Genomic DNA, 25,246 nt, shown 5'->3' with positions numbered 1-25,246 from the left:
TTTGAAAGAGCTCGTAGAAAGGTAAGTTTCCATCTGCCAAAAAGCTTTTTTACATGCTGTCCTCCAAACTCATAGTAAGACGTGGGCCCTGTGGTCCAACCCCTTTATAGTCTTCCATATTCTCTCAATAATCCTGAGTGCCCGCTGCAATATCAGTTTTTGTTTGAGGTCTGTTCTAACATATTCTGACCTGTGTTTGTAAATGACAAATCTAACACCTCTGGAGAGCAAGGCAGAAAAGTGATTGTGAATGTGTGGTTACCCAGCTAGGACATCTTGTGATCTTAGTTGAACTTGCCAGTCAGTGGCAGTTGGGGTTTTCATAGGAATGCTGCCAACTTTAATTTTATTTCCAGAATTAATTCAAGTTTTTTAGATCAAATAACAAAGTTAAAAAAACTAAAAAAGGAGGAGATTTTTTAAAAAGATCAGAAATTATTTTATTAGAATTGTGTGTTTAGCTCTCATGAATGGCCATTTTAACCATTTCTCTTGTGAGTTTAACCAGTTTCCCTTATTGAAAAAGTTCCTTGTAAATACAGCAAAATGCATTGCTCAGGATACAGAAAATCTCACGCAATACAAGATGACGATATTTTTTAAGACATTTAAAAGCTAGAATAAGATAATGTATGTAGCTGTTTAGCACATACAGATAACAGTTGCAAGTAACATATGTTCAGTTCAGCTTTAGTTATGTTAATGGAAAGTAGAAAATTGGAAAACATTGAAGATTCAGAAGGAAAAAAAAATAATTGGGACTTCCTAGGAGCATAGTTCAGAAACAAAACTTAGTTGTAAAGACGCCAGCACAAATATTTGTTGCTTTTTATAGAGTAATTTTTATTATCCCTGTATGTGTTTACTCACTAGCATGAAGAGCAGGATAATTTGTGTGAATAATACCCAGTTACCTTATACGGAGTGAGATAACTCCATGTCAGGTAATAAAAGAGGCAGGAATCCTCTGCCATTGCACCGGTGCTCTCCTCATCCCAGCCAGTCTTTGCAGGGTGCTCTTACGTAGATGCTTTTTCTTAGAATTTCAGGTAGGCCGTGTAAGTTTTTTCCTCCCAAACAGGTTGATTACCTGGAGCGTTCCTTGAAGGAACTCTTCAGCTGTAGATTGGAATATTTATTTTCTCACACATTTATTTTCTTTCTTCATTATCTGCAGGTTCATAAATTTCATGCATTATTGTAATGTTTAAACCTTGCGTCTTGTATTTGCAGTACCTTGTTCTTTGCTTATTCACTGTTGTGTATTTAAAATTTTAACTGAAATTCTTTCATCTGTTACTGTGAAAACCTTTTCACCTTGGAGTAAGTGGTTTGAACTGTGGTAACTCCCAGCTCAGAGTGAAGAAGGAGTGAAAACACTGACTGTTTCAGCATTAATACCAATACTATGAAGAACTTCTTAAAGTGACATTGTAAATATTTACACTGTCTAACTGTAGCTGCTGAAAAAACAGATGTATTCTTTCAGGCTTTAATTGATTCACCAGGATGTTTGCAAAAGCAACAAAGAATTTTGTGAGAGAAACTGACAGTGGAGGTGACTTGATCCCCGTCTCCTGCTTGAACGCCTCAGACAAGCTGCAGCTTCTGAGCTTAGTTACGAAGAAGAAGAAATTCTGGTGCTGGCAGAAGCCCAGGTATCATTTCTTGACAGTCACCCTAAGTGATGTGCTTATGGAAGACAAACCGATAAAACCAGGTAAAGCCGGGCAGCACTATTATTCCAGATAAAAAGAATGCAAAGCCTGATCTTTGTTGTTGTTATTCTCAGTCCTGTTACTAGGGGGCTCCTTTCAGAGGAATGCTTTGAAGTATTCTCCATCCCTGGAAATGAGATGACTGGATCTTTTCTCGCTTGACTATTCATTTAACTACAACCAGTAATAATAAATGTTTGTTTAAAAATGAACAATGTTTTGCCTAAATAGCCTACTGAAACTGAGTGCTGACAAGCTGTGCAGTCCTACTGTTTAATAACAGTGCTGTCTGCAGCCGCAGCAGCTCCCCTAGAATAATTTGGGGGAATTCCAGTATGGCATAGTAGCACAAAACTACGCTGTGCTCCAGGTCAAAAGCGCTGGTTAAACTGTGTCGTCTTGGTGCCAGTAGCACAGGGAACGCTTGCACAAGTTAAGGCCAAGCAAGTTTTACCGCTGCTTGCTTTCTTCTTGCACAGACTGTTAAAAATGGTTGACCCTTTTACTTCTTTTGCAGCAGTCCTAACCAGGTTTTAGGATTAACAGTCTGAAATCCCGTATTTCTGGGGATGTTACCCGTAGCTGACTTGGAACATTAGCTGAATCTGAGTCAGTTCTTTGGTTTATAGGTGTCAAAGATTCAGTGTTGTTTTAAGCCAATTAGTTGCTTCCATTGATTTTTGGTGAGCTTTGGGATAGCCCTATAATGAGGTTTGTCAAGATAATGGCAAAATATTAACCCTGTTGTGCAAGAAGGTCTGCTTTGAAGTTTTTGTTTGTGGCTGAATAAGTTTCAATCGTTCTTTATAAATCTGCCATAGCATCTGAGCTCAGTATTTCAATCACCTTATGTTTTCCTAAAATGTCAAAATATAAAAGATAGCAGAGTGAAGATGATGAAAATATGGAGGAAGCAGAAGTAAGTTGCAGAGCTGTAAATTTCATGATTTATCGGCTCACTACTGTTCCTGCCTTCACTAAGGTCATATGTTCCTTGAGTTTCTGTTTTTCCAATCACTTCAGGACCTTTTCAGCACTTCTTTTCACAGGTAGGAATTACTTGTCTTTCTTTCCTAGTAATTGTGGAGTCTGACTTTGCAAAATATATGGGGAAGTTTGAAGATTTGGTTCAAGGAAGTATTGAAACTTCGTTTGGAAAGATCAGCCTGGGAGCTGGAGGGAAGGGCTGTGTAGAAAACCAGTCCTCGTTTGGAAATCTCAGGAAGCAGGAGATTGACTTGCAGCAGCTTATGAAAGATGTCAAGGACAGGTATGTTTTTAATGTGGGCATCGTAATGGCTGGGAAACGTTACTGAGCTGCGAAGACTTGGGCCAGCTGTGAACGGGTACAATTGGTTCTGCGTTGCCATATTTTGAGAATTATTTTATTGTAAGCTTTCATTTACAGGTGATAAATAATATAAACAAAAATGAAAATTTCTAGATTTTGACAGCTTGATGGTCAGACCTTTCTGTTTCATTTTGAAAATATTGCTCTCCAATTTCATCTTACATATTTGCATGAATTACCATGTGGAACAAGAGCTAAATTGTCCTTCTTTGGGAGACTGTGCTGAGGTAACAGTCTGGAAAAAAGAGTGGATTGGATTTGCTATGTTAGTGGGGCAAATGCTATGGAAAATAGTAATGTTCTTGCAAGCAGGCTTGATAATTTTATGTGTGTGAGTGACTGTGATAGAAAATTGCATTATTTGAAGATGAAGGAACGGCAAAGGTGAGCAGGCATGGGCAATGCATGTTCTACTAGTTGAACAAAATAGAGTTTATAGATCTGCTTACTCTTGTACATTGTAATAATTTAGGGGAGCTATAATCTTCATTTTACAAGATATGCAATACTTCCTGGCCTTCTCTGAAACCAGATACATTTAATCATGCAATAAGATAATCATGGACCAAAGTCTACTTAGCAAGCAGCTGACAAGTCAGGGGTCTGCTCTTGCAGGTCCCAACTTGTGGGAGATGAGGGTTGTTCATTTGTGACAGCAGTACCCTACGTCTGTGGTAGATGGTGTAATACATTTTAATAGCCTTTGCTGACGCTCTGAAGATGAAGACGATAGGTTTCTGTTATCGGTGCAAAAGTTGTCAGAAGCGGTATAATTTTGCTTTAGGTACACTGATGTTCTAGAAATAATCGATTCTCCATTTTCACTGAAACAGCTGCTATTTTTATCATGAGCATTCACAAGTCAACAAACTCAAGCTTACTCTAATAAGTTTTGCAATAATGGGGTAATCTCCGCAGGGAAGTGGTGGATTCCTCAACATTGGAAATTTTTAAGATTCAGCTGGGCAGAGCACTGGGCTATCTTGTCTAGACTGTGCTTTTGCCAAGAAAGGTTGCACCAGACACTCTGAGGTCCTTTCCAACCTGGAATTGTATGATTCTGCGATAATAAGGCACCTTGCTGTCTTCATACTAAATGCCTTATTAAAAGCAGAAAATACTGGGCTAAATGTCAGGACCAGGCCTGTAAAATTAATATGCATCTAGTATCAGAAAAATAGTGTCAGTCAAGGTTTAGATTCTTTTTTCTAACACTAGATAGAGTCCTACAGAAAAACAAACCAGACTAACTTCTGTTTAGATTGAGCAAGATTTTACTTAGTTTTCTGCAGTAAGTTACTCCTCTGTTCAATTAAATAATCCTCCCATATTAAATCAGATTTACTTCAACCTATCTGGGGGCTATAATAATCCTGAATGTAACTAAATAGTTAGAAGTATATTAGCTCCTTTTGAGTGTGGAAAATCTGTAGCTCTACACCAATCTGAATATAACTGTAAATGATGTTAATGTGTGTGCGGCTTTATACTGGGAGCTAGTTCTTAATTCGTACAGAAGATGCTCATAGCTTATTAAGGCTTGTGATGTGAAGTGTGTAACTGATATCTAGTCCTGATATCTTGCTTCTGCCAGATCACTGAAAGTTAGGAGAATAGTAGAATTTTTATTTTTTTCTTCAGCATAACGCCAAGGCTCATTGGAAATTGTGGCAGTGCCTTGCAAATGAACTTTCAGTTACTCATTCGTAAATACTGTATGATTTATGATGGATAGTGTCCAAACTTCTAGTTTTCATCTTGTTCAGGGAGCATTGTGTGGCATTTGGGAGTGAATGCAGGAGTGCTGGTGCCTAAAAGTTAGTGATTTTTGGATGCAAAACATTATGGTACTAAGAGGATGTTAAGTGTCCTTGATCTCCTCTAATGACATACGTTTGTCAAGCAAGACAATGTTGCTTGTGCTTGTTTGATCAATTATTGTTACGTCTATTATTTCTACATATATAGCCCAATTAAGTCGCATTTTAAAATGTTGTTCTTGTATTAGGTTGTTTAAGTCAGAGTTGCAGATAAATGTTAGAAAACTCTGAAAAAAAAAAAAGTCAAAGCTGATGTGCCTTCTGATCTAAGTCATGGGAGTCTTCAGGGTGCAGCAAGCTGGAAGTGCTGCGTGGCAGCAAATCGGTTTCCTGTCACTTTTTATGTGAACCTTTTGAAGGAGAATCCTACTGATTTTTTTAATTAGATTCCAGATGCCACATTGGTTCTCCTTTTCTGAAAAGGGATGGCAGCTGAAGGGTGCGGGATGATTTGCAGAAGCAGTGACATTGTAAATGCAGAACACATATATTTACATAATATGCAATATAAAAATAAAGTAAAATTATGCTTTTAGGTATATAAATGTGGCATATTTTATTCTACTTCATTCTTGCTTTTCATATTATATTGTGCTTCCTAATTCACAGAGTACTGTAACATACTGATTTCAGGTCAGAGTCCTGTGCCTTTAACTTAGTGAGATTGGCATGGATTTAAGAGTATATTCCATCTTCTATTTTAAGGCTTTCAGTACTGTCTGCCAAAAGATCCTCATAGAGAAGCTGATGAAGTATGGGCTGGACGAGCAGAAAGTAAGGTGGATTGACAACTGGATGAATGTTTGGGCCCAGAGGGTATTGATCAGTGGTACAGTCTAGTTGGGGACCAGTGACTAATGCTGTACCCCAGGGGACAATACTGGGTCCAGTTCTGTTTAATGTCTTTGTTAGTTATCTGGGTGATAGGGTCAGTGAGTATACCCTTAGCAAGTTTGCTGATGATACAAAACTGGAAGTAGTGATTGATACACATGGAGGGTTGTGCTGCCATCCAGAGGGACCTCAACAGGCTGGTGTGGTGGGAACCTCATGCAGTGTAACAAAGGGAATTGCAAAGTTCTGCCCATGGAACAACCCCAGGCACCGGTAAATGCTGTGGGCTGACCAGCTGGAAAGGAGCTTTGCAGAAAAGGATCTGGGGTCCTGGTGGACACCAAGTTAGACATGAGTCAGCAATGTACCCTTGCTGCGAAGAAGGCCGATGGTATCCTGGACTGCATGAGGAGGAGTATTGCCAGCATGCTGGGGGAGGTGATCCTTCCCCTCTACTCGGCAATGGAAAGGCCACACCTGGAGTACTGAGTACAGTTCTGGGCTCCCCAGTACAAGGGAGCAATGGGTGGGCTAGAGAGCCCAGTGAAGGGCCATGATCAAAATGAAGCAACTGGAGCACCTTGTATTTGAGGAAAGGCTGAGAGAGATGGGAGTGCCCAGTCTGGAGAAGAGAAGGCTCGGGGGGGGGGGGGGGTGTACGTAGGTAATGCATAAGGGATCTTTTATTACACATGTATTTAACAGGACATCTGCACACTAAATCACAAATACAGTTGAAAATGTAAACTTTCTTTAATCCTACATGAAGTCTATTGTAATAACTTGGGGGGGGGGGGGGGGGGGGGGGGTCTTGTTGATGTATATAAATACCTAAAGGACAGATGCAAAGAAGACAGAGCCAGGCTCTTTTCAGTGGTGCCTGGTGACAGAATAGGAGACAGTGGGCACAAATGAAACACACCAGGCTCTGTCTGAATATCAGGAAACACTTTTTTCACTGTGAGGGTGACCAAGCACTGGCATGGGTTGCCCAGGGAGGCCGTGGAGTCTCCTTCCTTGGAGACTTTGATCCTAGGCAGCCTGCTTTAGGTGGCCCTGCTTGAATGGGAGGGTTGGACCAGATGACCTTCCAACCTCAACCATTCTGTATTCTCCCCTCCAGTGAAAAGAATTATGAGGAGGTCATAATCTCTGTGGTTAACATGGGTTAACAAACTCACTTGTATATTTTTACTGTTTCACTAAGTTGTGTTAGGTGATCGAAGTAGAAGTTCTGAGAGGATGCTGACAGCAGAAAGAAAGAAATGAGACCAAGTGGCAGCAGTCAGTCAGTGTTCTTCAGCTGCAGAAAAGTTTGCTTGTCACACTTCCATGATTTCATGTGCGTGATTCCTAACTCTATGGTTAGCATGTCAGAAAAACAGGGTCTTAGTAGTAGTATACTCTGCATGATTGAAAGATGTTTTTACACTATTGCACATTGCACTTTAATATGCACTTTGATTCAACTGTTTTCCACACTGAGACAAAATCAGGTGCCTATTCCTAATCTGAGTACAGTGAAAACTCAGCCTGTTTTGTTAGTTATTCTTTAAAACTCCTTGAGCATTTATGTGTATGATGAGAAAACCATCCCGTTTGCTACCAGAGATGCTACATGGGTAATACGAAGTCACAGAATGTTATGAGACAAGATTGAAAAAAATCAATTTTGTGTGTCTGTGATTTTAAAAATAAGGAGGAAGCCGAATAGAAAATAGAGGAACTACCTGTCACGTGCACTCGCAACAGTCTCTGGTATTCTTGGGGAAGATATTCTATGAGGTAATTATCAGCTTATTCCGTAGGGAATATTGTAAAATGCTAAGCTAGCTGTAGCAGGTCCTGTGTTCCAGAATGACTATAAGAAGTAGGTCAGAGACGTTATATTTGAAATGGATTAACAAAAAAAAAATTATATCTCTGTGCTTGGTGGAAAGTGGCAGAGTGAGGTCTGGTGGATTTTACTCCGTGGCAGTCATGTAGAGGTCTCCATTAGAGAAAGAACAAAGCTGGGTGAAGGCTCTCACCATGCAGCAAGCAGCATTTGTGTGGAAGACTGAGACTATTGTGCGTTATAAGTAAAGTAGAGAGGACTGAACAAGCTGAGGAATTCTAGCTGAGCAGCGGGACAGGTTTTGAAGTCAGTCATGTGAGTGTTATGGAAGAAGTTGCATTTGGGTGAGGCTGAGAGTGGGCCACCCATATCTCTACAGTGTGGAGAGGAGGTGTCATGAGGTCGTGTTCCACTTTACAGGACTGAAAAGGTTTTTCACTTGTGGGTAGTTTGTACAAGTTAAAACTTGTGCAGGCAGGCAGCAGTGCTGACTTCAGTGTGAGCACAGAGAGTACTGACAGCAGTGACCGTTGGGTTTGGTATTCATAGTAAATTGCCAAGCACTTTGGTTTGAGGGTTTGTCAGATGGGTTACTGAGAAGACTAAATGGGATTTGCTGGAAAAAATAGTCCTAGCCCACTGCCTTTGTGGACAGTCCAGTCAGAGCTTCTGTGCCTGAAGGAAGGACCCTCAGTCTCAGCTGTGGGGTTAGAGCAGGCTCCTGCTCTCTCCTTTAACTTTGAGAACCTGCTGTATTGCCAGCCTTCCATTGGTTTCTGCTTTTCTCCCTTCTTTTCTGCTTCCAATCTGCAGCAAATTGCCTTTGTGCCTCTCTCTGTTCTCCGCTGATTTCCTCATGCAAGAAGAAGAATACTGAATAAAAGTGAAGGAAGCCTTTGCATTATAGGAGAGCGGGAATGTTTAATCCAATTAAATGGGGAGAGAGTGAGACCAAAACTCAAATTCTTTTCGGCTCCATGTTTGACCAATAGAGCTTCCAGCATAGTAAATCATTGACCTCAGGAAGGTTATTTAGGCAGAACAAGTAATAAACAAAAACCCCATAATCCTTATCTTTTAAATTATCTTTATTTATACAGGGTCATACTCTGCATGCTGATAATGGGACTTAGCAAATCAGCATCTTACTGTATTTTATATAGTGTTACTTTTGAGTAATAAAGCTCAGCTTCCCAAGGAAAGGAGTACAGTGATGTAGTACAGGTCACGAAAGATCAGTAAGGGCTCCTCTGCAGAGGTGGTAAGAGTGGTGGTTGTAGAACAGAAAGAAAAGCTCTGAAATGTGACCTGTAAAATAAAAAAAAATGCAAGGCAATTCACGTGCCTGCATGCATGCATTCTCAGGGATTTAACTTGACCACCTCTCGTTATTCAAACATGTTATTGATATTCGGAGTGTTATGCTAACAAATGAGTTCAACTCTTGCAAGAATACGCTACAGATTCAGCATCCATTGCCCTGCAATACCTGAAGCCCTGCTCTGGTTGTCAAACTTTAACTGTGTTGCATTTTGCTCTTGATGACTATTTTCTGTGATAATTTAGATAAGTTGGGTATTTGCTTACCTCATGATGTCTGCTGGCTGAGTTGCTGAGAACAGCAGAATGTTTTGCCTTCCACAGGCTGCACCCTGGTAATAACTTGTGATGTTATTACCAGTTATTATATATCTATATACACACACACACACTCAACTCCAGAGTCTGAGGGGTTTTATAATAGAAAGTACAGTGCCAGAAGTCTAGAGGAGAGCATTTAACTGTGCTCTCCGAAAATAAAAGGTATTTTATAGCTGTTGGTAAGCGTATGTGTTTTAAAGCCCTGAATCTAGTACTTGTAAACTTAGTGGGAAGAGGAGAGCATTTCCACTAGCTTTACAGCTGAGCACATCCCACTGAAGTCACTTGAATCTCGGGGCTGAGGCAGTGGCCATGCCTCTGCACACAGTGCAGCTCTGTGCAGAGAACGCCAGGTTACCTCTGAGACACAGTGCCTACACTGTGGGAGTGCTACATTGGGGACCAAAGTAGGTAGCTCTGTGCCCCTATGGTGTTAAGTGTCACTCTATAGCCCCCAGTGATGAAACAGCTCATCCAACGCTGCCTCAGAAGTGTCTTCCCTCCTGGCAAGTTTACCTGTGTCTTCTGACTCTTTCAGTCTGCCATTCTGCTGTTAGTTTTGCATCTGAACCTTGAAGTCAAGAATCGTATCATTTTGGCTGGTAGAGACCTTTAAGACCATCAAGTCCAGCTGTTAACCCAGCACTACCACATCACCACTAAATCTATACTTCATCCCTTCCCTGGGCAGCTTTACAGTGTTCCGGTGTTTTACAACCCTTTCAGTGAAGATGTTTTACCTAATGTCCTCTGGCACAACTTGAGGCCCTTTCCTCTTGTCCTGTTGTTTGTTACTTGAGAGAAGAGACTGACACCCACCTCATTACAACCTCTTTTTAGGTAGTTGTAGACAGTGATAAGGTTCTCCTCAGCCTCGTTTTCTCCAGACAAAACAACCCCAGTTCCCTCAGCAGCAGCTCCTCATGAGACTTGTTCTCTAGACCCTTCACCAGCTTCGTTTGCCCTTCTCTGGACACACTCCAGCACCTCAGTGTCCTTCTTGTAGTGGGAGGACCAAAACTGGACACACTATTTAAGTGCTGAGTACAGGGGAACAATCATTTCCCCACTCGTGCTGGCCATGCTATAATTGATACAAGCCGGGATGCTGTTGGCCTTCTTAGCCTCCTCGGCACACTGCTGGCTCGTATTCAGCTGCCTATCGACCAACACCTCCAGGACCTTTTCCACTGGACAGCTTTCCAGCCACTCTTCCCCAAGCGTATAGAGTTACAGGGGGTTGTTGTGACCCAAATGCAGGACCAGCCACTTGGCCTTACTGAACCTCAAACAATTGGCCTCGACCCATTGATCCAGCCTCTCCAGATCCCTCTGTAAAGCCTCCCTACCCTCAAGCAGATTGACACATACACCTAACTTGTCATTGTCTCCCAGCTTACAGGGGGTGCACTCAGTCCCTTCATCCAGATCGTTGATAAAGGTGTTGAAGAGAACAGGGCCCAGTACTGAGCTCTGGGGAACACCGCTTGTGACTGGCCACCAGCTAAATATAACTGCGCCACCAAGAGCATGAGGGGGGGCTGAGCCAGTTCTGCCTCGGGCAGAATGTAGAAGCAGGTAGAAGGAAAAGTCTCTTGGATTATTTCGGTGATTTAATGGTACAGAGTTAAATCATATTCAATGTGCTTCTTATGCTAGCGTTCATTCAGCAATGGTGAATCTCTATGTAATTTGTATTTTTCTACCTGTGATTGTTTTGCTTTAACTTTAGGGGATATCCAGTCTGTTTGTCATCCTCTAAAGGAGGCAAAAAATATATCATATGAAAGCAATGACAAATTGCTTTTGTGCTTCTTCATTGTTTTCCTTCCCCTGTGGCTTCTTAGTCGAATGTTAAAAATTCAAGTTCTTAGTGCGTTAACTTGTATTTTCAAGATGCTTAGCACACCTCTTCAGAATCATAAATAATTATTGTGAAGTGTGTGATAGGCTTGATGGTCTGTTGTTGTGATAACAGCTCTGGTTTGGCAGACACTTCTAAGAGCAGCGTTGCTTGTGATTGCTTGACATTTCTTCAGTTTTTGTTTAATCCAAAGATTCACTGCATTCCAAGCATAAAGCATGGCTGTGCCCCAAAAGAAAAAAACTTTATTAATAATCTCAGGAATGTTTGGGGGTGCTTTTCTAGTGGCTGCTGCATTGCCTCAAAGGTATTTTCTTCCCCTTGTTTAAACAATCAACTTTAACATTTTCAGACGGTTCATTCCAACTGATTGAACTTTCATATAAGCATGTAACTCTCCAAAGATCAAAATTTGCCTCAGGATATTTTTAATTTAATAAAGAATCAAGCTGACTTCAGACTTACACAGACTGCATAAATCCGAAACTCCAAAATCTAATAAATCTAAAACTTTTAATTAAAAAATGGAGATACCTCAATTTAAATAAAGGAGTTGGACATGTCTTTGTCGTATTTTTGGGGAATTACCGTTTAGCCCCATGAAGAGCCATTTACAGTAAAAAGGAGGAGAAAAGACTGAATAACTTGAGCCAGGGATAGCAGTCCTTTAATCATCTGACTGTCTTGCTAGAGTTATCTGTTCATAGAAAATACGACCTCTCATCTGCAGACCTTCGATATGTATTTTGTGAAAGTATTTTATAATTGATACATTTTAATCAATTAAATAGAGTTAAGTTGCTTTAACTGCTACCAGAAAGTTTCTCAACACCCCAGAATACAAGTTAGAGAATTTAGTAATATTTTTTTAGAAAATAATACTTCCGTAGTTGTTTCTGCTCATTCTAAGAACCACCAAACCTTAGAAATATCTCCAGCAGCATTTAAACACACACTGAATTATGTCATGGAATGAGTATGACTTGTTCAGTTGCAGGCACAGGCTAGAGATTTGAGGTTACAGTTAATTTTTCTTTTGACGGTGACAGTCCAGGTTATTAATTGTACATGGTCAGGTTATAGCAGTGAATAACACTGGAGTTTGTAATGTCTTTTCCAGTCATCGTCTCTAGTCCCAAAATCCGTGAAATCTTTTCAATGTTTACTCCTCCGGTGGTTGCTGATCCCACTCAGCCAGTTCAGAGTTTAAGTGAACACTGAAACAAATCCATAGCAAGCAATGAGGGCTGGCACTGTATTGTGCTGTTCATCCCTCAAGGAGAAATTCTGGTGACTCGGAATTCGGTGGGTCAGGGCACTGCTTTTGCCTGCACATGGCCTTCAGAAGCCAAACTAGCATTCCTAGTGGTGGTTTCCTCAAGCTGTCCTACTGCAGGGTTAGTCCGAACATCAGCACTTGGGCACAAAGGAGCCCCATTGTCACCTTTGTTGAGAAGCACCAGATGGCATATCTGCGGCAGGCAGAGGACGTACAAAGACAGAGGTGACAGGACTGAGTGGTGACAGGGAGATAAAGGGGACTGAGTGTGGCCAGGTGACTGGAAGGTGGTAACAGTGAGGAGGAGGGGAGAATGAGGCTGGGAGTCGGGATCAGCTGGTGTCATGTGAGGGTAGGAAATCGCAGAGAAATCACATGAAGTGGCACTGGTGAGGTGGCTGGCTGTGGGACAAAGCTGAGATGAATGAGAAGGAGGGGGAAGAAATAGGGCTTGTTCTAGTAGGTAAGAGAGAGAATACCAAGAACTGTTGTAAGGAAAAGCGGATCTTGATTACAAAGACAGAAACTAACCAGACTGGAGGATTGCTTGCTATGTATTTTCTAACTTACAGAGGGTTGACTGCAACTTCGCTCCCTCTAAGCAGAGCTTTGTGATGTGTGGGTGTAATACTGTTATACTACATGTTTATTAGGTATTATGCCATTATAGGTATTTTTATGGTGTGTGTGCATGCATAACATACGCAGTAGTGTGCTCAGCTGCAGCGAGTTCATAATATGGACCATGAGCGCAGGTCTTTCGTTTGTACTCCCTGCTAACTTTTTTGGTTGAAATAATTTTTCTGAGCACAGGGTGTGACCTCTTGACTCGCTGATGCTGTTTGAGCTAACAGGAGACTCTGAAGAGAGTGGTTAGCCAGCATCGCGGGCCCTGCCATGGCCATGTTAATGTCAGTGTGAGTTCACACTAGCAGAGGGCTCAGAACAGTGTTCAGAAGCCTGACTGGTTGTTTTCATACTTCACTGGAAGCTTAAAGTTGTCTTCAGTTCTCCCTTGTTTTTTTTTACTTAGAAAGTAGCCAGACAACTGCCATTTTTGCTCAGAGTGAGGAATCGATAATTCAATACTGTGGAATAGAGATATTTACTGCTACCCAGTTACAAAAGAGGACATAATAATTTTGAGAAGACTGCTCATACAGAAACCATTGTTATTTTTACAATAAAAGCTCCTTTAAGCAATTAAGAAAATGTTTTTCTCGATTGCAGTATTTATGTTGTTAATGGCATCTTTTCTATTTCAGAACAATAAATCTAAACAGTAGCTTACTGCAACAAGTAATAGAAAGAAAACGTGAAGTGCTGTGCATCTTGAGAGAAAAGATAATAACAACTCAGAAGTGTACGATATCTGAACATATCCAGACAGAAGAAAAAGTCAGCGGCGTGATGGGATGCAGTACAAAAATAGTAAAGGTAAAAGTTATTAAAAATCTGCAAGGAATAGAACATTTGCAGATTATCTGAGAAGAAACTATGATTTCTCCAAATAGACTTTCGGGTATTTTTTGTGAACTCTTTTGTAACATGTCAAACTCACTGCACTGCTTAATTGTGAAACTTCAGGAAGGTAAAATGTGTTTCTGTTGCCTCACTGGCAAAAGGTACCATCTTTTAGTGTGAGCCTGAATGTGGTTTCCATCAATACTGTCAAACTGTGATTCAGTTTCTACGTGGATTCCTGCCTACAGCAGAACATGCAACAAACATGTAACAATTCAGTGGAAGCTGAAGAGCAAAAAGCATTGCTGAAGCAAATTTATTTGAAAAGCCAAGTAATCATTCATCGGAAGTGTCTGCAGTGTCTACTGAGTTTTAGTATTTATCGAGAAGCTATTTGTTTTCCATCATAGGAGTAGAGATTAACTGCATTATGAGGATATCTGAGAAGTTGCCCATGAATTGAGAAGGAATTACCAATGTCAAAACATAGGCGAATTCATTGTAAGGTTGTTTTTTTTACAGCTGCAGATGAATCACTTCTGTGTACATGGTGTGTCCAGTAGTAAAAATCTGGGAGTTGCATTCAACAGCCCTCTACCACCTTCCTAGTACCAATCTCCAGCTGGGCAAAAGGGGTGTCGGGATAGAAGCAGGCAGGGCAAGGTACTGGTGTGGGTGCGTGTTGCCTGGTGACGCAGTGTTTCGGGTCTGGCAAAAGCAGCACCTGGAGCTCAACTTTGTACTAGGTCAGGGCAGGTAAGAGTTTGAGAGCTGCTCTTGCTGTTGTGCTTCTGCCTCGCTTCTCATCTAGTTCCTTTCATAGATGTCAAATGTAACATGTGCCTTAGTTAGACACCATGGAGGATAAAGCACATTCTTTCTATGTATTTTTTACCCTTAATTCATTCTGTGTTTAAGTTGCTACACAATAGCTGAATCGGATAAACAGTGAGTAAATCTGTCCTCTAGGTTTCAGTGAGTGAAAATGGAAGTGTGGTGAAGGATTCTAGTGTGATCCTTGAAATTCCTCCTGCAACCACTATTGCCTACGGTGTAATTGAACTGTTTATAAAGCACAGTGGCCAGTTCGGTAAGTATAAAGCTCATTTTCTGTGGCACACAGTTCAACTGTGGACAGAGCTGTCTGTCCTGCATATGAAAGCGATGATGTTGTATGGTTTCCATTGCCTTGATAGTTGTTTGTGCTGAGAAATGCTGCTCTTCTGATTTAGTAATGCTTTTTCATTTGCTTGAATAAATCATAATCTCAGAGTAACTTAGGCTTCAGGAGACTGCAGGATATCATCTAGCTCAAGCCCCAGCTCAAGGCAGGGCCAACTTTGAAGTTTTATCTAAGTTCAGTTAGATTAAATTGCTCATATCTTTGTTCAAGTTCTGATTATCTCCAGAGACGAAGATTCCACCACACCTCTGGGCAGCCTGTTCTCATGTTTGACCACCATCATGGTGAACTTTTTTCTTTTCCTTAATGTTTAATGAGAATTTCCCTTTCTTTAATTTTGTCCTATCATTACACAGAAGAGACTGGCTCTCTCTTCTCTTCATGCTTCCATTGAGTACTAGTAGATGGCAACATTTTCTCCATGCTGGACAAACCCATTCTCTCAGCCTCTTCTCAGACACGATGTTCTCCAGCCCCCAGCCATCTTGGTGGCTGTTTGCTGGATTGCTCCAGTATGTCTTGTCTTTTACTGGGGAGGCCAACATTGAACAGAGCACTCTGAATACAGTCTCCCAAATTCAAAATCACTTTCAATGATCTGCTAGGTACACTCTTCTTAGTGCGGAGCAAACTTCAGTAGCTGCAAGGGCATGCCGCTGGTCCTCCCAGATTTGTTGTCCAGGTATTTTTCGGTAGTTTTGCTTCTGTCTAGCTGGCGCTCAGCCCGTGCTGTTGCCTTCACCTGTTGGCAGGGACAGTGAACCAAATATAAATTGGTGGTCAACCAGGAATGTTTAGACAACACTCATGTTAAGAAAAGACTTATTCATAAAGTATAAGACCGTAATTTAAAGTTTTCTGTGTATTTTACACTTTCATATATAGATTGTTCTCAGAATGGTTGCAGAAATGTCCTTGTCATGTTTTCTGGTCGTGCTTTACTTCTTTCATGTCACATACTTTCAGATGTCAAGTTAAAAAAAAGTTGAAATTGGATTTGTGGGCAGTAGTATCTGATCTGCAGAATCACTTGGGAATTTCTTTCATGTCTATTCTCGGTTAAGCTCCCTAACCTAACGTAGGTTTCAGGGGATGTTTTGCAAGAAGGAAGGAAATCAGATGGACTTTGTAGAGCTGGAAGTTGGAAAGGACAGATGTGGAGGCAAACAAGGGATACGTTTAAGAAATAGTTGAAGTGCAGTTGAGATTTGAATTCAGGATGCACTTTATTTGGATAAGAAATGCAGGATACTCTCCATCATTCTCCTTCAGCTGACTTAAAGTCTGTAGGTTCAGGAATATAAATAAATATCATGTAACCTGTAAAAAAAAAAAAATAATTCTGAAATGTGGAACTGCTCTGACATAATTTGAACATAGCTATATATAGATAGATTGAACATAGATATAGCAGAGGGCATTGGCTTCGTGGTCATAGTAGAACTATGTAATTCAGAGTAATCAGGTGCAATTAAGGCTGTCTGACTACATAGGTTGTATAGATCATAGCCTGCTTACGTGATTTCTTGATGGAAATTCCTATGCCCTACCTGCTGATAATACGTGAGTCTTGTTAACAACCTGTATTTCCCTGCTTTTTTTCCACCTCTGCTTGTTTTCCGCTTGTTTTTCTCATTTTTAATGTTACGTCTTTTAAGTTTCAAAACCAGCACAACTTGTTTCATGTTTTATCTCAAACATCCTGTTTGCCTTTTTTTTTTTTTAATTTGTCATATCTTCCCTTGCCTTTCATTGAGAAGGTGAAGTGGAGAAACTAACAACAAAATTGGGGACTTGACAGCAAAAATAAGTATGGAGGAGCCCAACCTTCAATGTAATGTCTGAGCAGTGATCAGTGTCTGTTTATGGAAATAAAAATAGCCTTAGAAGTTAAATTCAAAGACTAATGTGGTCCTCTCACATGAGACTGAAAGTGGCCAATAGCAGGTGTAACATAATGGGATTCTCTTAATAGATAATTACAAAATAAGGTGCACCTAAGTTTGGGGTTTTTTTGTTTCTCTTTCTTTGCCACTGATTGTACTTGAGTTATTGTATAAGAAAGAATGGTGTATAAACCTTTAAAATCTTCTGGCTAATGTGACTGGACATGCTTGGACGTTTTTATAAATAGCAGAAGAAAGAAAGAAAAAAAGGCCTAATCCTTTCCTGATCCCTTTACCATAATGTTTCCCGGTAATCATTCTGTTTGATTTCTACAGGCTAGTTTTCCACTACATGTAAAAGCTGTTCCTGTTAAAGGCTTTGCAGTTCTTTGAAGTTTCACTGCAAGTCCTCTTTTTCTTGCTTTGCAAAACAGGGGGTGCAGTAGCACTGGCTAATTTGCTTTGTTCTGCTCATTGTTATATATGTATGACGTGCTTCCTCTTACATGTCTGTAAATTAAACAGTTCTAATCTGTTCAGCTTCTCCATGCAAAGGAGTCTCTTTGCCTTTGATTATTTTCGTTGATCATCTCTGGTTTTCTTCCATTTTTGTTATTAATTCTGAGTAACTAACAAGATCTAACTGCTCTGTTGGAGGTTTGTCATCGACGTATGTCATAGAATTCAATAGAGAAAATATCACAGTATTATGTATGTCCTTTCACTTATTTTCCCTTCTCTGTTTTTTTAAAGAATTAATGAAATACAAAATTATTAACAGTCCTGTTAATACAAAACTTTCAGAGTATTTTCCTGAATTGAGTCTGCATGGTCTGTATCTCTTAAAACTTTTCACGTGATGCTGTGTATTGATTTCCCTTATTATCATCATTCCGCTGTAGGAGGGTAGGTAGTTTATTAGCACTATCTTCCTCATTCTGGGTTTGTGTGACAGCCTTGTTATTATCAAAGAACGTAACACAAGCATGTTGGCCTTACGGTGCCGTAGCTGCTGTCCGGAGTCTTGTTGCTTTGGGAAGTTCTTTGTGTCAATTGCTTTCTGCTCCTCTGTAGCTCACTCTTCTCTGTGAAGGGTTATGCAGGCATAAAGGTCTCTGTCATCTGTCTTTCTCTGTGGCAGAGATTTCTTTGTCTGTTCTGCCTTTGAAAAGCTTTTTGCTGATGGAGAGCTCTCCATGCTTTCTCATCTGCTTTGACTGTCCTTAATTTGGTGAGACAGACTCTACAACGGCAGGAAGGTTATATTTAGGTTTTGCGCCTGGTACATGTAAGCACTGTTCTTGATTAGTTAATTTTTTTTTTCCCTCTGCTGTCAGGTATTACCTTAAAATTTAGTTTCTTTTGCTAGCCTGCCTGCATCCTCCTCAGGCCTGCTGCAGCGTGCCAGGGTGCAGTTTCAACTCTTGCATTTGAGACAATAAAAAATGATCAGAATATGTATAGGGCTTTGATTGTATTCTGCAGCTTTGGAGCACAATATTGACCATACAAGCACAGAACTTGATACTCCCTGTTTCCCAGAGTAACTCTTACAAAGCCTTCCTGTGTACCTGACAGGAGTCCCCTAGCTTCATCAAGGTGGGGGCATTGGGGTAGCAGGAAATGATTAGTCCTGTTTGGCTGAGGTAGGCCAGAGCTCATCAGGAAGATGAGACAGAAAATGCAATTCAGCCAGGGTGTCTTATATTCTCCATGAAGTTATTGCAAAGAAACAGTATACTGCAGAGTGATTCCGTTAGTGAATGTGCCTGGTTGGAGTCCTTTAGAAACTCTTGAAAAGCCTCCAGTTTTCCACTCATCTGGAGAACTTGAGCATGAACCTGTGGCTTGGTTGAGAAAGGAACCTATCAGTGCCACGACCAGAAGAAGCTCTGTGAGGGACATTCAGAGTTCTTACGAATCTCAGAAAGTGCTTTCCGGTGTCTCCATCCTGAGTGGATCCTGTAGCCCGGATTATGGCACATCTCTTAATTGCTAGAAAGTGTGATGAATTCATCCCTGCATTTCTTGAATGCAGCATTCAGGTTTACGGTGTCAGTGAGAAGTTTTCAGGTTATTTTCTGTCTACATTACTTCAATTCACAGGAGCTGGTGTCGCACAGTATAGTTGGTAGCTGCACCACAGAACCTCCATCTGTGCATGCTGTACCAAACATCAGGGCTGCAGTAAAGCTCAGTAATTCACGTATAAAGCAATTGTTGTCATTCATTCCATCTAGAAGAGATGAGACATGGAGAAATTGCACGAGAACACTAGATAATATAAGGTACCATCTCATTCAGTAATTGCTTGTGTGTGTATTCATTATTTTTTTAATTACAGAATTCTGTCTGCTACATGAACAGCAAGGAGGTTTTGAAAAAGAAAGCACAGAAGGCTCAACTTATCCCCATTCAGCACTATTCAGAGATGCTTCGTTTCTCTATCAGCCAGATGCTGTTGATAATGAGATGTACTCTGGGGCTAAAAACCCTATTCCCAGTGACGCTGCTTTAAGTGTGTTGAATCAAGGTATTGCCAGAAATGCTTTGCATGATTACGTTACAGCAAGTTAAGCAACGTGATGGGAGGAGATTATCTGGTACAACAGTACATAAGAAATTATGTTAGTTCATTTTAATAGCCCTTATCAGGAGCTCTTGGGGAAAGCACTGGAAGAATAGAAGAATTTGCTTCTGCAGTAGGTACATGCAGTGATCTGTTCCCTAAGAACATCCTGAATCCCTTTGTCGTTAATGTGACTTTACAAAACCAGGTTTTTATGCTGGTTCTGCTACATTGCAGATAAGCTCTATAAGATTAGTGATGATTTACGCTTTCATTCAGAAGGGGTCACTGAAAATATTTTTTTGTGATTTGGAAAATACTCTTACTAAAGCTTCTCAGTTAAATGTTATTTTAAGTCTCAAAAATTACAAAGATGTCTCTCCTGGTTTCACTTAGCTGCATTGTTTTCTGAGAAGTTTTATAGAAATCTTCAGTATCAACTAAGGCTGTTGCAATTAAAATGTAATTTAAATGAAAATTTGCAAATTGATATGATGGACCAGGCACAACCTTATTTATTTTTTATTTTTATTGTATGTTTATTGTAGGGATGTGGAAGGAAGGGGTAGGATTGTCACTTGATTGTCCCTTGAAAAAAGGGAAAACAAATCGAGGCCTCAGAACACACTTTGCTCTGCTTTTCATCAGTTCTTGGCAGAGTTCTTACAACTGGTTCTAATGATGGACATCACTTTTGATGTATCTAAATGTCACCCTTCATGGCTATTCAGTAGACTAAATGTGACCAAAATAGACTTGTTTGAAAGGAACAACTATGTCTCCATGTATATGTAAAACCCATTTATTTATGAAAAAATGATATGCCACTGTTTTGTTTTTAGTTTTCGCTTGACGTACCTTTGCGCCTTTCTTGCTTGAAAGCCTTGGAAGTTTCTTTTGTTTAATTAACCTGAACTGTCTCTTGGAAAAAAAGCTATAAAAATGGTTTCTACTAAAGCAAATTAAAGTAAGTTTCCTCTGGACCTGCTCCAACAGGTCCATGTATTTCTTGTGCTGAGGACTCCAGAGCTGGATGCAGTACTCCAGGTGGCGTCTCACCAGAGTGGAGTAGAGTGGCATGATCGCCTCTCTCAACCTGCTGGCCACGCTGCTTTTGATGCAGCCCAGGACGCAATCTGCTTTCTGGGCTGTGAGCACACACTGCTGGCTCATACTTGGGTTTTCATCCACCAGTATCTCCAGGGTCTTCTCCTCAGGGCTGCTGTCAGTCCTCTCATCGCCCAGCTTGTATTTGTGCTTGTGATTGCCCCAGCCCAGGTGCAGGACCTTGCACTTGGCCTTGTTAAACTTCATGAGGTTCATGTGGGCCCACTTCTCCAGCTTGTCCAAGTCCCTCTGAATGGCATCCCAGCCCTCCAAAGTGTCCAAAGATGATCAGGGGGTTGAAGCACCTCCCTGATGAGGTCAAGCTGAGTGAGTTGCAGTTGTTTTGCCTAGAGAAGAGAGGGCTCCAGGGAGACCTTGTAGCGGCTTTCCAGTACCTAAAAGAGGTCTACCGGAAAGACAGGGAGGGACTCTTTATCAGGGAGTACAGTGGTAGGATGAGGGGTATCAGTTTTAAACTGAAAGAGGGTAGATTTAGAAAAAGTTCTTCACTCTGAGGGTGGTGAGACGCTAGTTGCCCAGAGAGGTTGTGGCTGCCCCATCCCTGGAGGTGTTCAGGATCAGGCTGGATGGGGCTTTGAGCATCCTGGTCTAGTGAAAGGTGTCCTTGCCCACAGCAGGGGTGTTGGAACTAGATGATCCTTAAGGTCCCTTCCAACCCAAACCATTCTGTGATGGTAGGATTCTGTTATTTGTATAGACAGTCATACGATTGCATCAGGTACCAAAAAATCTGCCTGTGGCTGGGCTTTTCTTATTGTTTTCCGGTGAAGTAATTTTTAGATATAAAAGGCATGTTTAAAGAGAGCGTGTTTCTTGACTGGAGTGGCATGAAGGGAAGTTTCTTTTAAGCAAGGCTAAGAACGCTTGAATGCCCATGTTTTTTGGAAAGTGGAAAAACCTGTTCCAACCTTCCAGTAGGTATTATTGACTTGTAAACTTATTTTCCTTTAGCAAAGTGGTAATTTGGTACTATAAAACATTTTGCTTTGGTGTCATAGTGGAATTGTGAAGAAAGCAGTGCAGTGAACTCTCTTGTGCTCCGGTTGTATGTATTGTCATGGAGTTAGTATTTCAGTGAAGAACAGATTTTTGTCACGATTTTTGTAATAAGTCTTTTTAGGTCGGGGGTGAAGAGATGTAATTCTTTGATGCAGCTGATGAAATGTGAAGACAATAAAGATTTAGCATCACAATAGGAACTTTCAATTCTCCGTGTGGACTTACACCACTGAGTTTGTGATTCCTATTAACCCACAGATTAAGAAGTAAGGTTATGAGCAGGTCTCTTCATTCTGCCTTATAAATGGATTTTCTCTGGAGGTGAACTTTCAAGAAACCTAAAATACTGACTTCTAAAGTATTAAAAATACTGACTGCCAAACGCTGATGTGAGCTAGCCATTCTTCTGTCCTAGAATTTTCATTGATGCTTTGTTGGCTCATTAGGGAAATATAATCGGATGTGTTCCAGCCTTGCATTGTAACTTGTGCTAATGGAAATCAGGATGTCAAGATGTGGTGCTAAAAGAGCTTAGGAACTGCACGGTAAAAATGTTAACTGTTTTTACTGGCATTTGTGTAGAAATACTCAGTTTTACTTCTTACTGCTTTCTTGGGAAAGATCTGTCACGGTTGAAGACTCAGTTCCAGCCGTTTGTGAAGCTACCGGAAGACAAGCAGAGAGCTTTGTATAAAACCCTTTGTGAACTCCTGCTCCATGAAGAGACGGTAACTGCCCTGGAGGACGTGGTAAGATGAATAAACTTTTGCTTGCTTCCTTAAAGTAATTTCAGGACAGAGCTAGCACTCTCTTTTGCCTGTACTTCTCTCTTTTCAAGAAGTTTTACTTATTCTTTTGCTTCCAGTTAGATGATATCTGCACAGGAGACAAGCCAGATCTCAAGGAGTTAAAGCCTGCACAACAAGGAGACCTCACTGACTTCTTGCAGCTCTTAGGGTGCAGTTTACAGAGGGAGCTGTGCTTGCAGAAATCCCAGCCTCAGGATGACGAACTCCTCTCAGCTGCTCACCTCCTCATCAGTGCTATCTCTGGTATGTTATGAATGTTAAGAGCTGTTTGTTTTTCATTTTCCTTTTACAAGCTGTTACAGCTCTTTTTGAGCAGTTGGTGAGCTGAACAAACGTAATTTGTTCTGTTCCTTTTTATGGGCTTCGTATACCATGCTGAGCATTCCTGGCTGGAATTAAATTCAGCCCTCAGTCACTGGATTTTACTTGTAAAATACACATTCTCCCAAGACTGCTCAACTCTGCTTTCTGCCGAGTGTGGCCATTTCCGGTTTGGCAAGCTAATTTCTGTTCTTACTGCACACCAGAGTTCTTCCCGCCTTAATGCTGAGAATTACAAATGAGGTGTTGTCTTCAGTGTAACAGCATTTATCGTTGAGGTGCAAACTATGTTTAGCAAAAATGAATTTAACACAGTGGCGCTGCAGTTGGAGGGTTGTTTTACAGCTGCTGAAAAAGGAGATTAAATATAAATGTCAAACAAATGCCATGCTCACCCTCTAGTTGGCACCACGGTGTTAATTAAAAGCTACCTGCAAAGGCCAAGACAGACTCCTTCCTGGCTTTTTCTCCTCTCTTTCATATATAAGGGATTTCCTGAAATGAAGATCATGAAGGGAAGTCGAGGGGGAATGTGGCACTAGCTGGATGTGGCACTGTGCAGCAAAATGTCAGTGTGCATCCATATACGCACAGTACCCAGGTGGGATGGCTTCACTCGATTGTGGAGACAGAAAAGAGATAGCAAACAGAAACCTGCTGATGCGGTAACACTTGTCAGACGCTGTTAGGAGCAGGACACCGTTAATTGAGTGTGTTGCATTATCACCTGGCTTTGGCATAATGACTTCTGCTAATGCCCAGGCGTAAATGTAGCTGGATCGAGAATCAAAAGCTATTGTATGCCTGTTGCTTCTGTTAGGAATTGCACCCTTGAGTTACAGTGTTGAAGGGCACCACAGGGGCCGTTTAGTCCATCTCGCTGCCCCAAGGCAGCCTCAGCTATGTCATTCCTCTCAAACTGTGTCTTTGCTGAAGTCAGCATCTCATACAGACTTTGAGAGCAGAGGTTCTTGTTTTGCTCAAGGCCTAGATCGTTCACCCAGTCTGCAGTCTCACAGTGAAACATTAGGAAGATGCTCTGGGGGGAGACAAGAATGATGGGAAGGAAATCCCCTTTCCTACAAGCTGCCTTTTTTCAATGGCAGGGTTAGACAGTGTGGGGCACCCATTGCCTCTCCCATTTTATTCAGCTTTCGGGGAAGCAGGCAGGAAAGGGCTGGATCCACCTCTTCCAGATGTCCCAACAGAGCACTTGTGACAGCTGTCCTCAGCATTGAATTGCTTTGGCTTTCAGCATCCATTTCGTGAGCAGCACCTGCAGACGGAGGCCTCAAAGATGCAGGAGAAAACCCCCGTAACCCAGCTCCCCGTTCAGAAAGTCCCCTTTTGAGCGGCCAGCCCCGTACAGTGTTCACTGGAAACAGTCTTTCCCTTCTCACGTTCCCTTCACAGAGCTGTCCGATTACACCCTTGTCCTGCTGCGTGCCAGCTGTGATCTTCAGGTTGTTCCGGCGTTGTGTTGCTTGGTGAGTGGTCAGAGAGCGACTGCGCGGCACGTGGGCCCCAGCAGCAGCAGTGACTGTGTTCTCTGCCCTGCTGGGTTTCTCACCCAGTAGAGAAGGTGTCAGGCTCCAGGGTGAGTTTCAGCTGTCGGCATTGCTTAGGCAAGGTCGGGGGCTGACAGTGCACATGCTGCGGGTAATTTACTGCAGGTGGAGGTGTAATTCTGAAACATTTCTGTACTGGGAGATTTCATGGGCTGTGGACAGAAGAAAATTGTATTTTAAACTCCAATTTTAATTTACTGATTGTCTCACTAGCCCATTTTAAAGTCTCAGGAACAATAATCACCTGCTCTTGGGAAACAGAAATTTCATTTTGATGGCAGCAGTGCTTGGGTCTTGGCAAACTCCGAAGTTCCAGAACTCTGAGGCCATCCATTGAAACTGCTGAAGGAATGGGGCAGGGATTTCTTAAAGATTTTTAATCTTACTGACAAAAATAATAGTAAAAACTCGAAATATGCAGGGGCAAGTGGAGTGCTACTAATTGCTCAGAGAAAGAGCAAGAGTTAGGCATGATCTGCAGTGAGAGGAGTTGAACGGGGGAAAAGGCCACAGTAGGAGAGGTGTTTCTCCTTAAAGGGGGCCATAGAGCTTTGGTTCTGGATGAGCACATCGGACTCGTTGAGGCTAATAGTAAAGGGAATCTTGACCTTTTGCCGCTGCCTCGTGAGCTTTCCGGTGGTTTTGTGAGACCTGAGCTACGTGATGCAGGAACAGCAGTGCTTGGAAAACCTTTTTAATGTCTCTGCCTGATGCTCTCTCTCTTACATACAGCCCAACATTACTTCAGCCGATGGCACTGTGGCGCTGAGCTGTCCTTTGGTGGCTACTCTCACTGACAGAGGAAGATTTGATGTCGTGCAAAGGCTGTTTGCTTCATCAAACATTAATTTGGAAATGACAGAGTCTTCTGTAAAAGCTGTCACTATGAAGGAACCTGGATTCTTCCCGCTTGTTCTTTATGTTGCATTGTATGGATTTTATGCTTTAGGTGGGAATGTCCAGGAGCTTTGCTGA

The 25,246-nt window shown here is 41.5% G+C and overlaps 1 protein-coding gene across 1 annotated transcript; it reads left to right on the top strand.

Annotated features, from left to right (window-relative positions):
* The first annotated feature begins 1,002 nt into the window (after window positions 1–1,002).
* DFNA5 (deafness, autosomal dominant 5) lies at window positions 1,003–25,246 on the top strand. Its single transcript, XM_010132738.1, has 10 exons — window positions 1,003–1,049; window positions 1,490–1,720; window positions 2,796–2,988; window positions 13,610–13,781; window positions 14,778–14,898; window positions 19,222–19,410; window positions 22,195–22,322; window positions 22,439–22,625; window positions 24,117–24,190; window positions 25,004–25,246. Exons 2-10 carry the CDS (start codon window positions 1,510–1,512, stop codon window positions 25,244–25,246), a joined length of 1,518 nt encoding a protein of 505 aa, XP_010131040.1. The 5' UTR covers window positions 1,003–1,049; window positions 1,490–1,509.

The sequence above is a fragment of the Buceros rhinoceros genome, unplaced genomic scaffold (genome assembly GCF_000710305.1).
Source record: "Buceros rhinoceros silvestris isolate BGI_N320 unplaced genomic scaffold, ASM71030v1 scaffold1713, whole genome shotgun sequence".
Classification (NCBI taxonomy): Eukaryota; Metazoa; Chordata; class Aves; order Bucerotiformes; family Bucerotidae; genus Buceros; species Buceros rhinoceros.
The sequence above is the reverse complement of the archived record's forward strand: the minus strand, read 5'-3'. Positions and strand labels throughout refer to the sequence as shown.